This window comes from Mchenga conophoros, linkage group LG5 (genome assembly GCF_057382185.1).
Source record: "Mchenga conophoros isolate Kocher_MC1m ecotype Shallow Benthic linkage group LG5, M_conophoros_male_GT1.1, whole genome shotgun sequence".
Classification (NCBI taxonomy): Eukaryota; Metazoa; Chordata; class Actinopteri; order Cichliformes; family Cichlidae; genus Mchenga; species Mchenga conophoros.
Window position 1 is genome coordinate 5,457,214 of NC_140530.1, and position 16,810 is coordinate 5,474,023.

The following is a 16,810-nucleotide window of genomic DNA, read 5'->3' on the forward strand; positions in this document are numbered from 1 at the left end:
GTGAGATATCTTGCAGAGGGATGCAGCAGTCTCAAAATTGCAAAGCTTCTGAAGCATGATCATCGAACAATCAAGCGTTTCATTCAAAATAGTCAACAGGGTCGCAAGAAGCGTGTGGAAAAACCAAGGCGCAAAATAACTGCCCATGAACTGAGAAAAGTCAAGCGTGCAGCTGCCAAGATGCCACTTGCCACCAGTTTGGCCATATTTCAGAGCTGCAACATCACTGGAGTGCCCAAAAGCACAAGGTGTGCAATACTCAGAGACATGGCCAAGGTAAGAAAGGCTGAAAGACGACCACCACTGAACAAGACACACAAGCTGAAACGTCAAGACTGGGCCAAGAAATATCTCAAGACTGGTTTTTCTAAGGTTTTATGGACTAATGAAATGAGAGTGAGTCTTGATGGGCCAGATGGATGGGCCCGTGGCTGGATTGGTAAAGGCAGAGAGCTCCAGTCCCACTCAGACGCCAGCAAGGTGGAGGTGGAGTACTGGTTTGGGCTGGTATCATCAAAGATGAGCTTGTGGGGCCTTTTCGGGTTGAGGATGGAGTCAAGCTCAACTCCCAGTCCTACTGCCAGTTTCTGGAAGACACCTTCTTCAAGCAGTGGTACAGGAAGAAGTCTGCATCCTTCAAGAAAAACATGATTTTCATGCAGGACAATGCTCCATCACACGCGTCCAAGTACTCCACAGCGTGGCTGGCAAGAAAGGGTATAAAAGAAGAAAAACTAATGACATGGCCTCCTTGTTCACCTGATCTGAACCCCATTGAGAACCTGTGGTCCATCATCAAATGTGAGATTTACAAGGAGGGAAAACAGTACACCTCTCTGAACAGTGTCTGGGAGGCTGTGGTTGCTGCTGCACGCAATGTTGATGGTGAACAGATCAAAACACTGACAGGATCCATGGATGGCAGGCTTTTGAGTGTCCTTGCAAAGAAAGGTGGCTATATTGGTCGCTGATTTGTTTTTGTTTTGTTTTTGAATGTCAGAAATGTATATTTGTGAATGTGGAGATGTTATATTGGTGTCACTGGTAAAAATAAATAATTGAAATGGGTATATATTTGTTTTTTGTTAAGTTGCCTAATAATTATGCACAGTAATAGTCACCTGCACACACAGATATCCCCCTAAAACTAAAAACTACTTCCAAAAACATTCAGCTTTGATATTAATGAGTTTTTTGGGTTCATTGAGAACATGGTTGTTGTTCAATAATAAAATTATTCCTCAAAAATACAACTCACCTAATGATTCTGCAGTCCCTGTATGTATAGTGCTTTCTTCCTTCCTGCTGTTGTCAGAGCATACTGTTAACTTCACACTGTTAAGTTACTGTTTCAGTCCCTGTTTGAGTTCAGGTTCTCTGTGTCCTAGTGTGTCCTAGCCACAGTTTTTAGTTGCTCTTCTCTTGGACTTGTTTTTTTTCCGTTTGATTTTGTATATTGGACAAAAATCAAATGAAGGACTCGCCTTTTGATCAACTCCACCGTCCTCTCTGTCTGCATTCTGGGTCCTTACTTCCAAGTCCTTCACATGAACCTAACTATATGTGTTTTGAATTTGGCTAATGATGTTACATTTAACAGCTATGTGCCATTTGTGAATAAGCCAAATCGGAGAGCTGATTCTTTGTAGTGAATGAAATGGAAGAGCAGAATCTTCAGTCACTCGTTCTCAGTCCATGCAGGCAGGGCCAGGACTTTATTTTGATGGGCACAACATGTGGCAAATCACAAGCAAAGACAGACTACGGTCATGCAATTATGTGAAAGGAGAGGGTTGTAAGTGCAATGGTACAGGCCAGGTCCACAGAGAGGCAGAGAGATGGGGAACTGGATTTAAATATAATTGCACTGAGAAAAAGTGAAGAAACAAACAAAGAGAGAAAAGGCTACAAATATGAAAATGTAAAGCTATAAACTGTAAAATGAAGATTTGGCCAAAATAATACCCATTTATAAACCCCATGTATTTTATTCCTAGTATTAATAAATGCATAAAAATTAAGGCTTTTATGAGAACACTGAATGCAAAATTGTTTCTCCGCACACCAACAACTCACAATTGTTAAATTAGGCTAAGATAAAAGGCTCTGAACGAAGAGCAGTTTGGAAGACATGAAAGCCTGCTCTTCTGTCTGGTATTGGATGCAAATTCTAAGAAAAGCTTGGCTATCTGGCATCCTTAGATGAGATCATTAAGTGGGTTTTATCTGCCTTCTTCTATCTCATCCTTGCCAGTTACCAGTTAGTTTAAGGGGGAGTGTCACGTTTCCCCACAGCAAACAGGGGACCCACACTTGCAGTCGGAGGTCTCCCTGCTGCAGTTGCCTTGTTTACAATTTGCCGTTGATTTTGCTTTTGACAGAGGACAGGTGAATCTTTTTGTTGGTCTCACACTGACAGATCATGATTTCCTTTGGGCACATCATCAGTTCTTGCTTACTTTGTTCTTTCTGTTCCCCTCCTATCGTCCCCACTCCCAGCCTCCTTCCGACACTCCCCTTGCTGCACTCGCTCTCCATGTCATCTGAAAACAGTAGTGACAAAGTAGAACATCTAAAGTTCAGAAGTGTCTCATCAAAGCAGCTTTGTACAGGCAGCGTACCATTATGCCATTAGTAAAGGATTTGCTACGCTTCAGTGACTTTGTCTCGGGGAAAAACATGGCATGGATGAAGGTGTCAAAGCACTACCACCTCTGCCAGCATTTGTTTCACCTATCTCTATAGAGTGGAATTCAATACAGATCACACTCATTAGCTGAGTATTGAGCACCAGGAGCCAAAAAGGCTGACAGTTTTTCTACTGAAGGGAGAGTGAAGAAGACAAGAGCCCTATTAGCAAGATGTGCTGAGAAAGACAACCTGCGTATAATGAAGGAGTCCTTCAAGCCACATACGTCTGGCTGGTCTTATGCTCCCTCAACTGGTCCAAAAGCGGTGAAATAGAAGAGTCCCTATCATTTTCCAGAGTGAGGCTGATGGACGTTAACGACACCCTCATCCTTTCAGGGCCTTTTTAACGATGGAATTTTCCTCCTCTGTCTTTGAAAGGATCTGTCCCTTTATGTGACCACAGGCTCTGACATGACATCCTTTGGAATCTGTGGGGAGCAAAAGTCATGCTGGCATCTGTCATTACACACATGCCTACCCACACATCTGGCCAAGGTCAAAAAACCAAATATGTCATGTTCCTTTATAATTTAGGTCATTTTGCTTGTAATTTCCTGCGTGCTTTAAGCTTTAGTTTACGTGCCAATTTCTGACCATCAGCTGCACTGAGACAAAAATGCAGAAAAAGGCATCTGCCAGCTCTTATTAATTTCACATAAAAATCCTCTGAGCCAGACTATGATTAGAGTAAAATGTTGAACCAAGGAAAAACAAGTTCCCTGCAATGTTTGTGGTTTGATCTAGGCTAAAGCAGCTCTGAGGTATCAGAAGAATATTTTGACAGTGCTGAGGTACAGCTAAAGTAAACCTCATGCATAATTTACACTGCTTGTAAATAAGTATTAAGCAAAGCTACAAAATCAGACTGGATGTAGAAGATATGGTTGGTGTTCTTGTTTTTCTGGCCTGTGGGATTTAACTGTCCTAGACCTGCTGGTCTGGAAAAAGCAAAGAAGGCAGTTTTACTTTTTTAATTGACACCATAATGTTTCACTGAACTGCCTTCAGATATGTATGATACAGAAATCCAGCCAAATATGGCTGCTTTCCCTTTATGAACTTTCATTGTTCATTTTGACCTGGTCAGAAGTGCATTATCTTGGTTTTTGGCTTCAGATGAAGTTGCTATTATCAGTCTTTGCAAGCTGCAAAACAAATGCAACCATTTTTTCTTTTATTTTTTTGAGTATGTCGCTATTCCACTTTTAGTTCATTGTTTTTCCTGATTGATATTTTTGTCATTTGCAGATCTGAAAGTGAAAGTCCGAGACGCGTCAGGTATGTGGTGCCCGGCTCGCTGTACATACGCTGTCATTCTTTTCTTATGCCCTTCTAGACGTCTGCTGCTGTGCACTCTCACTTATCGGCACTACCCTACCCATATAACTATACTGCTATCCTCGGGGAAGCAGTGATATCATAGTGCTCCCTGCTGTGTTTTCTCTCTGATTCTTCTTTTCCATCGATAGATTTATTCCTCCAGGACTGTTTTGTTTTGTACTTAAAAAAACACATTTATGTTTCGTATCAAGGACTTTGCAAACTCTGACTGGTTTAAGAGGAGAATTGTATAAACTAGATAGATATCAACTCAAGTTACGCTAGTCCTAACAGATTCACTGATTTTAATGCCAGTCCACTTCAGCTGATTCCCTTCATGCTCTTTAGGCTGCTTTAGCATGGCTGCAGTTACTGCATATCTGCAAAATGCTTTGTAAACCACCTCCACCCCAGCTCCTTCTTTCATGCTGTTTCTGTGGCTATGTGAGTGTTCCTTTGACTGCAGCTGTCCTGGCTGGAATATATTAGGTTCACACACATGAACGGCTGTATATGACTGACCATCTCATTCTAAAATCCTAGCTAATATTATGCTGGTAAGATTTTCATCATAGGATGTGCCTAGCTATAAAAATATCAATGACAAGGCTCTGCTTTCAGCTGATGTTAGATGTTGATTTGGATAACGTAGTTTCAACATCAACAGTACAATGAACGTAACTTCTTAACATCCACAAGGTAACCCCAGCTCATGGTTATGTTTTTAAATAATCTGTTAAGGTTTTACATGTAGGTGTTCTAGACAGGCCAAAATGGACTGGGGTGTGTCATTAGCAGTGTTGGTCAAGTTACTTGAAAAAAGTAATCAGAAAGTAATTACTGATTACTTCCCAAAAAGTAATCCCATTACTTTACTGATGACTTATATACAAAAGTAATTAGTTACTTAGTTACTTTTAAAAACATGATTTACACCCTAAATAGGTGATAAAGCAATAGATCTTTCATCCCAATTCTACCTTTTCTGCATAATCCATCATATAAAATGTAATCAAATGAAAAAGTCTCTATTTAAAACTTGTTTCATTAGTTTTAATCTTTTAGCTTTATGCATCAAGCAAACATTAAATTATATGCACTCACTCTTTCAAATAGATGCAAGTAAAACACAGCAGAAAATAAGTAAAATCAAAGACTCAGCGGTCTTGTTGCTCTATTTTCACCTGTTTATCAGGAGTGGGGCAGGCGGAGGTTTGCCCTGGTACAGGTCTGTTGCAGCCGTTATGTCAGTGGAAGGCAGTTTCTCTGTGAATTTTACACTATCGTTGCAGCATACTCGGTGCTTGCTCGGAGGTTTAGGGGTTTTTTTCTTACCACGCAGTGAACAGCGGACACTGTTTTTGTCACTTTTTACGGAATCAAACTCAAAGTAAGGTCAGTACTTCCACGCTTTAAACGCTGCACGGTCATACTCTCTCCAGCACTCGATATATTATATTATATATTACCTATTGTTGATCTGCACACAGCTGTTGCCACGAACGTTGCACTCGCTTACGTCATTGTCATGAGACACTCTCACAAAAAAATCACGGTTTCAGTAACGCAGTGTGCTTATGGGAAAGTAACAGTAATCTAATTACCTTTTTTGCAATAGTAATCACTTACTTTACTCGTTACTTGAAAAAAGTCATCAGATTACAGTAACGCTACTGCCCATCTCTGGTCATTAGTACGATCATCTGTCATTCTCAGCTCATCTATGTGCTTGTGCCAAATGTAAAGTCTTTACAATGAACACTGAGAACTGCATGTCCAAATCCCTTTCAGCCTGCAAAAACACCAATGTTTTTTCCCCAAGACAACTCATTATTAACTGGCATACTGCTAGTGATGGTAATGGCTCTCGGTGCTTCTGGAACTCCACAGTGTCCTGAAAGAAAGCAGCGTGTCTGTGTGGGGATGAATTGAAGGCCTGTCCCTAAGAGACGGAGGAATCAGACAACGTTCCAAGTTAATCACAGGGCAGCACAACACTTTCATCACAGCTATAGATGCTCCGGCTGGATGGGGCTGTGACTCTGTAATATGTGCCTGTAGTTCTGATGGCAGATAGAACTGGAGTTACCTGGGATATAAATGGAAAGTTGTAGATGCACCAGTTTGTCAACGCATCAGCCAGTTACTATTGTACTATAGTACCGCTGAAATCTTTAATTGCATATAGTTTGTTTTTCGTAAACCCTATCCCCCTATTATTGTGTGTACATATATACATATACATACCATTTGTCTGATTTAATAGTGCTACTGTGACTACTAGGGGTGGGCGATATAAACGATATAAATTTGGCCAACGATAGAGATTTTGACTATACCGCTCTATCGTGATAGCGCATGTTGATGATGTCATCAAGCTGCACCTGTTTTGGTCAAAAGCATCACAGCGGCTACAACCATTATCATCTGCAAATTATGCCGGGCGACAGTCATAGCAAAGAGATGAAGCACTTTTGAAATAAGGGGAAAGCCAAAAACGTTTTAATTAGTTTCAAAAATCTCTCAGTCAGAACATGGTATTGTCATGGTCCTGGGCCATGTTGGCCCAGTGTTCTTAGTTTTCTTGTATGTTTGTATTTTGTTCCTTATTTAGGCCATGTTTTCTGAGTTGCCCTGTTGTGTTGTTCCCTAAGTGTTTTCCCTTCATGGCTTTTACCCCTGTGTGCCCCTCTGTGTATCTGTGAGCCCTCGTCTCCCTTTGTGGTTGTTTCATGTTTCCCCAGCCCGTTATGTCTGTGTTTTCCCCGTGCTCTCTCTCCTCCTGTCTGAACCTCTGTGCACTTCCTGTTTACTTTGTGACTCTCACGCCCGTACATGTCATGTTCAGTTCACCCCGCCCTGTCTCGTTATGATTATCAGTGTCACCTGTGTTCCCCGTGTGTTCAAACTTTCCTCGTTTACCCTCTGTGTATTTCTGTCTGCGTCTCCCTCTGTTCGGCGTGACGTCGTCCCTCATGCTGTGTGTGGATCTACCTGTGTCTCCCTGTGAGTTCTTAGTTTATGGTTTCCCAGTTTAGCCTAGTTTGTATGTTTGTTCTACCAGCAAATAAAGCTGTGTTTTGAGTTCACCTCCCCGAGTCTGTGAGTCCTGCATTTTGGGTCCAACTCCTGCCTGCCGCACAGCGATTCATGACAGTACGACGTCACCACAACATGGACCCAGCAGACTTACCCGGGGAGAGCGATCTGATACGTGTCCAACGCCTAGTCGAGTGGATAACCCACACTTCCAATACAAGGGCAAAGATTGTGGGGATAAATGCTATCGAAGCAATCCTCAAAGGAAATTCTCATCTCCGCCAGGTCAGAGGATGTTTGGACTTATTGGCCAATTTGAATGAAGCCCGGGAGGCGGCGCGAACTCGGGAAATATCAGACTTGGCCCAGCAGCAACAGACAACAGCCACCCTGGAGCAGCCGCGTCAGTTTCACCGGCCGGATGTGGTTTTTCCCGGCCCTTTGGAGCCATCTGCGGGGAAGAAACGTCGATCACGCCGCGGGCGCGCCACCCCACAGCCGGACGTTCGGACTTTTACATCGCCGGCTGTGGTGAATAAGGACTCTTTTTCTGTGTCGAACCGTGGGACTATTCGTTCAGGGGTTGTGTTTTGTGCTACGGATGGTAATGTGAACAGTTTATTAGCTGCCCAGCCTCCTGAAGCTCTCTTAGCTGCCCAGCTACAAGCTGTCTCCTGTGTCCCCGCTAGCACAGCCATTAACTCCACCACAAGCTCCATTTTCACCTCTACCATCGCTTCAGTCATCAGTTCGGTCTGCCACTCAGTCGCCCTTAGCTCCATCATCCACACTACCACCTGTTTCTCTTCCACCACAACCGTCACTACACCCAGCCATTCAGGCTGCTACTCAGTCAGTCATTCAACCCATAGCCCTGCCATTAAGGCACTCTGTAGCCGAGCCATTAGCCGCCCGACCCGCAGCCACTTCAGCCACTCCTCCACCCGTCACACCTCCACTACAACCATCACTGCAGTCTCTAGCGCAGTCTCCTGCAGCTCTGCTTTCCCCAGTGCAGTCTCCAGTTTGGACATTTCCTGACCTTGAAATTGGTTTTGTGTGTTTGTGTTCTATTTTGGGTTTTGTGGTAATGTGGTGGAAAATGAGAATAGTGATCTCAGAATCACATCCTTTTCAGAAGCACCGTCAGTTTGCTGCATCAGCAAGAGCAAAATATTTTAGAAAATATAAGAATGATTCTTAAAGTCTGTATTCAACATCAGCCCTCAGCCCTTTGCTCAAAAACCTAAGAAAGAATTTTGTTTAATGTGGTTGTTGCAGGACCATCTGTAAATCGCTCTGCATCAACGTAGAAATTAAGGAATTTATAGGTAAATGCATCAAAGGAATGACACTAGATTTTGCTTAGACAGGCTTAGAGTTTGTCTTTGCACTTAGACTGCTTAGAGAATAAAATGGGTTATGGGCGTTAATATACTGCTAATTTAGGTTATGCTTCATATGACATTTGAGGCCAACATAAATAACACACTACTTGATGTAAGTGGCTTTTTTCTGTGGTTACAGGCTGACAACATCACATTGATTAAAAATTAGAGGACTTGTGATTGTCTTTCACCAGCTGCTGTGTGCTTGTTTACCCTCTTGAAGTAAAGTTTCTGTGATGAAACACAGCTATATGGACTGTACCAACTTAAGCTAATTAGGGAGGTGTTTTTTTTCCTTACGTCTGTCCAATTTATTTTGATTCAAGTGATGACCTCTGCTGAAAAAGTGTTAAAATAAGTGTTAAAATCTGCAGTTGCACTTGAGACTGGCTCCAATAGCAATGTTAAAATGTTTAAATTAACAATATTAAGAATCATGTTTATAACCTGCTACAGAAGACTGTGTATAGTTTTTTCCCCCTCTTAATAACAGCTGTGTAGGATTATTCTTAAATAACTCAACTGGATACTCGTAGGGCTTAAAATTATGAGCATGGCTACTTTGACAAGTGTTGTGTGACTCCACTGGACCTCTAGTGACACATATAACCACTAATTCAGGAGAATCAGTCTCAGGGGGTCACCATGAGTTTTATGTTCAAACCGTGGATATGCTGCCCACTTTCACTAAGTGGTTCTTAGTAGTTTGGCTAGCTGCACTGACAGGAAAATCCTCATGTTAGCTGTAATGTTGGGGTTTGTGAAGCACTTTCTAAATGAGGACTGTGTGGAGGAGAGCCTGTTAGAGCCTCTAATACTGTACATGAGAGTTATGATGAAAATCTTTAAACTTTATAGTATTAGATATTGTGCTGGAGCAGGGAAGCATTCTCACTTCTGTTGGAAAGGATTGCTAACACCTGATGAAGCATACAGTCACAGCTCATGGGTTATGTTTTTATATGTTACTGGCCCCATTCTGAATACATTAAAGTTTGGAATAGGCTTGATACATTACGCAGTTGGCCAGCCAGACATGTTTCTGATATCACAGTTCTGTGAAGCTGCAGGTATGGTGAAAGTGGAAAAGGATTTCATCAGCCTATAAAAAGGCAAAGACTTACAGGACTGAATTGTTGACAGAGTAAAGCCTCTCTCTTTATCAGGTCAAGCATAAACTCTCATGAGCTTATGCTTGGGAAGGATATTGAAGCTTTGTAACAGCCTTCAGTGCACTAACAGAACCTCATTCCAGGAAAATGGAATTACCTCAGCTATAAGCAGTAGCCCCACTTTAGCAGAAGACAGTGTGGGATATTGAGGGGAACAGGGGGTCTTTGTGTGTGGTGGCTTACAGAAATCATCACCAGCTCCTGAGAGATGACTGTCAGCTGTACTGTTCCACTTCACGTCTCCACTGTGGGACTTAAAAACTGTCAGCAGTGTCTTATTGCAAGATCCTGCCTGTGGCTGCGTTAGCTGCAGTGGCGTTTTGATGAAACAGTAGGACACCATACTGATGACTCCAAAGTGGTGGTTCAGATTCACTCCGCTGACAGGAAAATTACTTTTTGTCCATTGACCACAGAGGTTAGCAAATTACCAATAGACCTGCCACTCCACTCTTAGAAGCTATATGAGCTAGGTTTTAACTATGCAGCAGAGTGGAACAGAGGTGGGAGTGAAGGTGTTCAGGCTGTACATTCAAAATTTTAACAGCAGATGGATGATAGTAAAGCTGCAGTGTCTGTTGTCTCTGTTATTAAATTTGCAGTGGAGTGAAAGTAATGAATATATTTGATGATTATTTTTCAGATCTAGCAGCTGGAATGCAAATATTTACTCCCCAAACAAGAGCTTTTCACTCTTTTCTTTTAATCTGAGCTTTGTATTTTATATTAGTCTCAAAGGAGTCGGACATGAGAAAATGTTTTGTTTGTTTTACTAGATTTGGAGAGAAGGGTCTGGCTGCAGCCACTGTGGAGCTCCACAGTAAGCAGAAACACGTGACCTCGACAGCAGGTGGAAACACGTGACCTGCATAGATTCAGTGGAAACTGTCAAGTGGATCATAAAGGCTGGGACAGAGTCATTCATATAGATGCCCAATATTGCTGCATGGCTGAGAGCGGCCGGTTCGAATCCGACCCATGTGTTCACTGTACCCTTTCAAATAAAGTCATAAAAAGGCCAAAAACCCAACATGGAATCCTAACCATACTGTGGAGGTAACGTGTTTCTGCCTACTGTGGAGCTTCACAGTGGCTGCAACCAGGTCCTCTTGGATTTGGAGGGATAGATCTTTTCTCAAGGAGAAGTGTCACACAAGTGTTGCATTTCCACTGTGTCAACGCTAGCTCAAAACTCAAAATCTTATGGAGTCGTTCTTTGTTTCCTGATTGTTGAAACTTTTGAGAATAGAGTTGTTGGTTTGTTTGTTTGTTTGTTTGTTTTTTGGGGGGGGGGGGGGGTTGCTACAGTGCTAATCACTGCGCCACCAAAAATACATTTTTTATATACTATTTTAATAGCAAAGTGTTAGGGTTAGAGTCATGTACTGATTCTTATATAATGCTTTTCTACTCTAGTTGAGCGCTTAAAGCACTTTTTAACATGCCTCATTCAGCTGCTTTCTATCTGAACTGCAACTGTGAGCAACTTCAGGTTCAGTAGCTGGCCCAAGCATACTTTGGCACAGAGACTGGAGCATCCAGTTATCACTAATCTTCCAACCTTCCAGTTAGTGGATGATTTTAAATATTGATATTTATTTATTTTTGTGAGTTATCCAATAACTAGCACTGTGTTAATCTCTTAAAATCAATCATGTCACTGGCAACCCATGTGAGGAAACGACTGGAAAACTAGGGTATATTACAATTGCCGGGAAATTTCCTGAATGCATTTTGACAAACTATTTTATTTTTACATTTTTTGCATTTGCAAATGACCTAAAACAAACTACCCGCAACCCTAGACAATGTGCCAGTAGCCTGATAATCTCATCAAAGCATTTTGCCGATGCTCATTTTCATGAATCTAATTGGCTAGTTTTGTTGGCAAATGATTTGACATTTTATTTCTCCCAACACAGCTCTATCCACTCACCAACTGTCAGAGATGAAGAAGTTGCCACCAAACAATCCAAAGAGAGATCAGTTTGAACTGAATAAGAAATCTGAGATGCAGATCGAGAGGTCCGGAGCTAATTATAACTGATACCAGCTCATGCTGTGCCACATCAAGGAGATCAAAAATACATAGATCAATAAACAATTGAAGACACGTTCTTCTAATTTGCCTGATGGCAGTCCAAGAAAGTTAAAGGACATTAGCATACCCCATGTATTCCCATGTCACCTTAGAAAATTGAAGGGTCAGAATTGCTGCAGAAGGTTAACTGTTAATAGTGTCATTTTATTTATTTCTTTATGACTGTGCCATTGATATTCATTTTAATAGCAGGCTTCAGGATAGCTATGACAATAGCTAAACCAAGACATTGGACAGAGTGAGAGAAAATATGGTGTGTATCCAGAACTCAAGGTCGGATTTGGCAGCGGGGAAAACCCTAACTTCTGGCAGAGGAGTGCAGCTTGTGGAAAATACTCATAAAACCCACATAATGAATTCTTTGTGAGTCCCATGGACTCTCTTTCAGAAAGAAACCAAAGAAATACACCTCTGCACTTACTCGAGTAGTCATTTTTAACCATTATCTAACAGAGAAGAAAAATCTCTTTTTTTGGAAGTTTGCTAAATTGCCCACAGATACAGTAGGGGGAGAAAATTATTTGATCCTCTGCTGAATTACAAATTCACTTCCAAAGAAAAGAGTCTTAATTTTTGTAGTAGTCTCATTTTATTGGAGAGAGACAGAATATTAACCAGAAGTCTGTGGAAAAACAAACACATGGCATAAAAGTTATCAATCGATTTTCCAATGACATTAAGTGTTTGCATACCTACAACCCAGTCAGAATCTTGGCTCCCACAGATTGCTTGTGTTTCCATAGGTTTCGTTACTGCGTAAACTTAAGTTTTAAGTAGTTATAGTGTACTTTTACTTTACATTTACATCTCCTGGCAAAACACAAACATCTATTCTGCTCCTGTGCTTATATTTGACTTATGCATTGTATATAAAGCTGTGTTACTACTATTGTACTGTAATGCTGCTATAACTACTAACACCTTGTTTTGATGGATTCACACTTCAAATTAACTTCAAATCAGTGTTTGGAAAAGAAGCAAAATGCCCTCTGTATACATGTTGCTGGCTAAGCATCCTTCTAAGTGATCTTAGGAAGAGACTGTCTTAACACGAAATTAAGGTATCGAGGAGTAATGTTAGAAAAAAGGCTGAAGATTTTTATCAAAGTAAAATCTATATGAATATCTAAAAATATGTATATATTAGGGGTGCAACGATACACAAAATTCACGGTTCGGTTCGGTTCGGTTCGATACTTTGGTGTCACGGTTCGACATTTTTTCAATACAAAAAAATGTTCATGCTTTTTTAATTTGTCATTTATTAAAATTATAAATATATATTTTAACTCAAACGTACAGTTTTTAAATTGAATGGTGCTGAAACAACAAACGGATAAAATAATAAATCTATCTGATCGAGGAATCACTCATCTTTGGAAAAGAGAGTTTATTACAGAGAAATGGCTCTTTCCAAAATAAAACCTATACTATCCGCTTCTTCTGGGCTATATTCTCAGCAGCATATTAAACATATCAGGTCCCCATAAGGAGAATCATCTGCTAACGGCTGTCTAAATGACTCGGGTAAAGTTAGTAGCATGTGTGCTTGTTGTTTTTGTCTGCTTCCACTTGTCTTTGCACTAGGATGCTGTCGGAGTAAATGTGCAGTCAGATTTGTTGTGTTCCCACTAGTGCTGTCAGCGTTAATCTGAAATGACGTTAATGCCACAACACGGCGAATCTCCGTTAACGAGCTACAGCGGATCGCCCCGTGCGTGGGGCTGGACGGCCAACACGTTAACGAGCAAACTGCGCTAACGCAGTAGTTCCCACCCATGTAATTGAGCATTGCGTGGCACATCCAACATACTGTTTTACTTTAGTCCATGACTCGCTTACCTTCAGGGTCATACGTCACATGAAAACCAAAATAATTCCAAACGCCAGATCTGAATGAGGGTGGGGGAGGTTCAATTTGCCATGTTGCAACGAGCTTAGCTTCTGTCTTGCTAGCTTGCGCTGTGCTTAGTGGATCTGCGCTCGACAGTGCAGCCTAGGCGGAGTAGTCGAAGGCAGATCCACTGTGCGCATAACACAGACAGCATCTTCAGAAGAAAAGTTGATAAAATAAATTAAAATTTAGTATTGTTCGTACCGAACCGAAAGCACTGTATCGAACGGTTCAATATCGATACGAGTATCGTTGCACCCCTAATATATATGTATGTAAGTGTGACATGTATCATTGAAATGATCAAACTGTAAATTCATTGAAACTATGCAGCCATCCAATCAGTTTTTACAGCAGAATTCCATGTCAGCCACCAGCAGCATTCTCGAACCACTTCTGATATGATTTTTTATTTTATTTAATATGTAACAAACCAGATTGCTGTGGGGCCACAGCAGTCTCAGGGTGGACAGGTTGCCAGTGTGTCGCAGGGCCAACACATGGACACAGACAACCATTCACACTCACATTTCACACCTTCGGGGAATTTAAAATGACCAATTAGCCTGTTTACTTACTCATTTATGAGAACAGTCACTGTGCCTCAGTGGCCCTTCCTGTGCATGGCTCCTGACCATGCCATTGTAGCGCTGCTATGTTGTTCTCATTGCTCTGCTATGGTACTTGGCAACTCTTTTGAATGTACTATGCTAGAATTTCCCTTTCCTTGCTCAGTTTCTGGTATATGACTTTTTTTGCCATGATAGAGAAGTGATATAAATAGTAATGGTTTCAACATCACCTCATTTCTTTAATGCAGAATATGGAAATGAGACTGCTTCATATTCCTTCATTTTGCTGTTGATACCAATCTTCCTTTCTTATTGCTTTCATGAAGGACTCTCCAAACCCACTGCTGCCTCTACATGACAATTTAATGAGCGCCCCGAGTAACAAACTCAAATTTTGTTTGTTGCCTTTGTTGGGAAGGTAAAATTGTGACGCTCACTAATAATGTGAGTATGACCTGAAGTGAAATCCACGAGTGTTCTAACACCCTGAGTGTTTTAACATGCTGAGGTTAAGAAATGGATTTTGTCGTCAGAGTTATCCCGGAGATTATTTTGTAACAATAATATATGGCACACCAGCTTTTCAGCCTCAGCTTCCTTTCGTCTAATTGCCGTACCACACTGCCTTTTGTCTGCAACAGATGGTAATATCCATGAAATTAAAGCTACCCCGATAGTGTGATGGATTTCATTTCTTGTGCTTTTTAACTTTTTTGTCCTTTATCTCTGATTTCAAACTGCTAATAGGAAGAATGTGGGGCCTTCATTTAAAGCCCTGTATTTCCAGTTTTTACCAGATGTGAAAGCATAATATTGTTTTACCTTGTGACTCAGCGTGTGTGTGTGTGTGTGTGTGTCTGTGTGTGTGTGTGTGAATGGTTTTATGATCCTAGAGATGTCTGTTGCTGCATGAACTACCAAAGGAGATATTTTGGTAGGCAAGCAGTCACCAGCATTTTTTTTAGATGTGGACTCCAGAGGTTTGTTTTTCATAGTTTCATGTCATTCAGCTTTAAATTACAAATAGGTTGAATTTATTTATTTATTCATGTTTATTCAGACATATATCTCTCCATTGTATTGCATTGCTCTATTCGCTTTTCTCTTTTTTGCCTTTATATAATCTTAACCTTCAATATTCGCTGCTTTTCTCGCTCTCACTTGTGTCACCTACTCTCTCTGCCCTGTCAGCAGCTTCATGGTTTTCTCTCTCCTTCTCTCATTACTCAAGCACTCCACCACGCTGAGCATAAAAGAATATCAGTAAACAAGTGATGTTTTTCTTCATGATGTTCAGGAATGGATTATTCTCTATTTCTGACCTGAATGACAATGATTATTAAATCAGGAAACACTGACTCATCTCTTTCACTACTATATAGTCTACTTCTCTCATCTGACAGCTTCTCGTTCCTCGGTGCTCTCAGATTCTTTTTCTTTTCTACAGCTGTCCAGGAAACTGATGAATGTCAATGCCACCCATCCTCTCACTCACTGTGAATGGCTGTGAATGACAACTGACTGAAATAACACTGCGCACAATCTATCAAAAACGACTTCTTTCAATAATAAGCAAATATACGACCTGAACACTCGATATATTCATCTTTCTGGTGTCTACTTAAATTACAGCACAGCATAAATCACTGACATTGTACTCAGACTTCAAGTGAGCTTTCTGACAAATACGACTTAATACATATCTTGTGGTTTGTTGGAAATGTTCATGAAAAACCTTGTTAGAGTTAATTACCTTTCAAGCTAACTTGGCTAAGATGGCTAATGTTACTGATGTTTTTTACACACACAGGCGTGCATACATATACAGGGAGTGCAGAATTATTATGCAAGTTGTATTTTTGAGGAATAATTTTATTATTGAACAACAACCATGTTCTCAATGAACCCAAAAAACTCATTAATATCAAAGCTGAATGTTTTTGGAAGTAGTTTTTAGTTTGTTTTTAGTTTTAGCTATTTTAGGGGGATATCTGTGTGTGCAGGTGACTATTACTGTGCATAATTATTAGGCAACTTAACAAAAAACAAATATATACCCATTTCAATGATTTATTTTTACCAGTGAAACCAATATAACATCTCCACATTCACAAATATACATTTCTGACATTCAAAAACAAATCAGCGACCAATATAGCCACCTTTCTTTGCAAGGACACTCAAAAGCCTGCCATCCATGGATTCTGTCAGTGTTTTGATCTGTTCACCATCAACATTGCGTGCAGCAGCAACCACAGCCTCCCAGACACTGTTCAAAGAGGTGTACTGTTTTCCCTCCTTGTAAATCTCACATTTGATGATGGACCACAGGTTCTCAATGGGGTTCAGATCAGGTGAACAAGGAGGCCATGTCATTAGTTTTTCTTCTTTTATACCCTTTCTTGCCAGCCGCGTTGTGGAGTACTTGGACGCGTGTGATGGAGCATTGTCCTGCATGAAAATCATGTTTTTCTTGAAGGATGCAGACTTCTTCCTGTACCACTGCTTGAAGAAGGTGTCTTCCAGAAACTGGCAGTAGGACTGGGAGTTGAGCTTGACTCCATCCTCAACCCGAAAGATGACCACAAGGTCATCTTTGATGATACCAGCCCAAACCAGTACTCCACCTCCAC

At 41.0% G+C, this 16,810-nt stretch overlaps 1 protein-coding gene across 6 annotated transcripts in view; it reads left to right on the plus strand.

Moving 5' to 3' along the window:
• iqsec1b (IQ motif and Sec7 domain ArfGEF 1b) overlaps positions 1–16,810 on the plus strand; it is a 246,871-nt gene that overhangs the window by 58,956 nt on the left and 171,105 nt on the right. For 3 of the 6 annotated variants that reach the window (XM_085272895.1, XM_085272897.1, XM_085272899.1), the window contains exon 2: positions 3,940–3,969. The exons of the other annotated variants lie outside the window; for them this stretch is intronic. In XM_085272895.1, the coding sequence (XP_085129021.1) occupies positions 3,940–3,969 (30 nt within the window). The remainder of the gene's footprint in view (positions 1–3,939; positions 3,970–16,810) is intronic. 6 annotated transcript variants of the gene reach the window in all.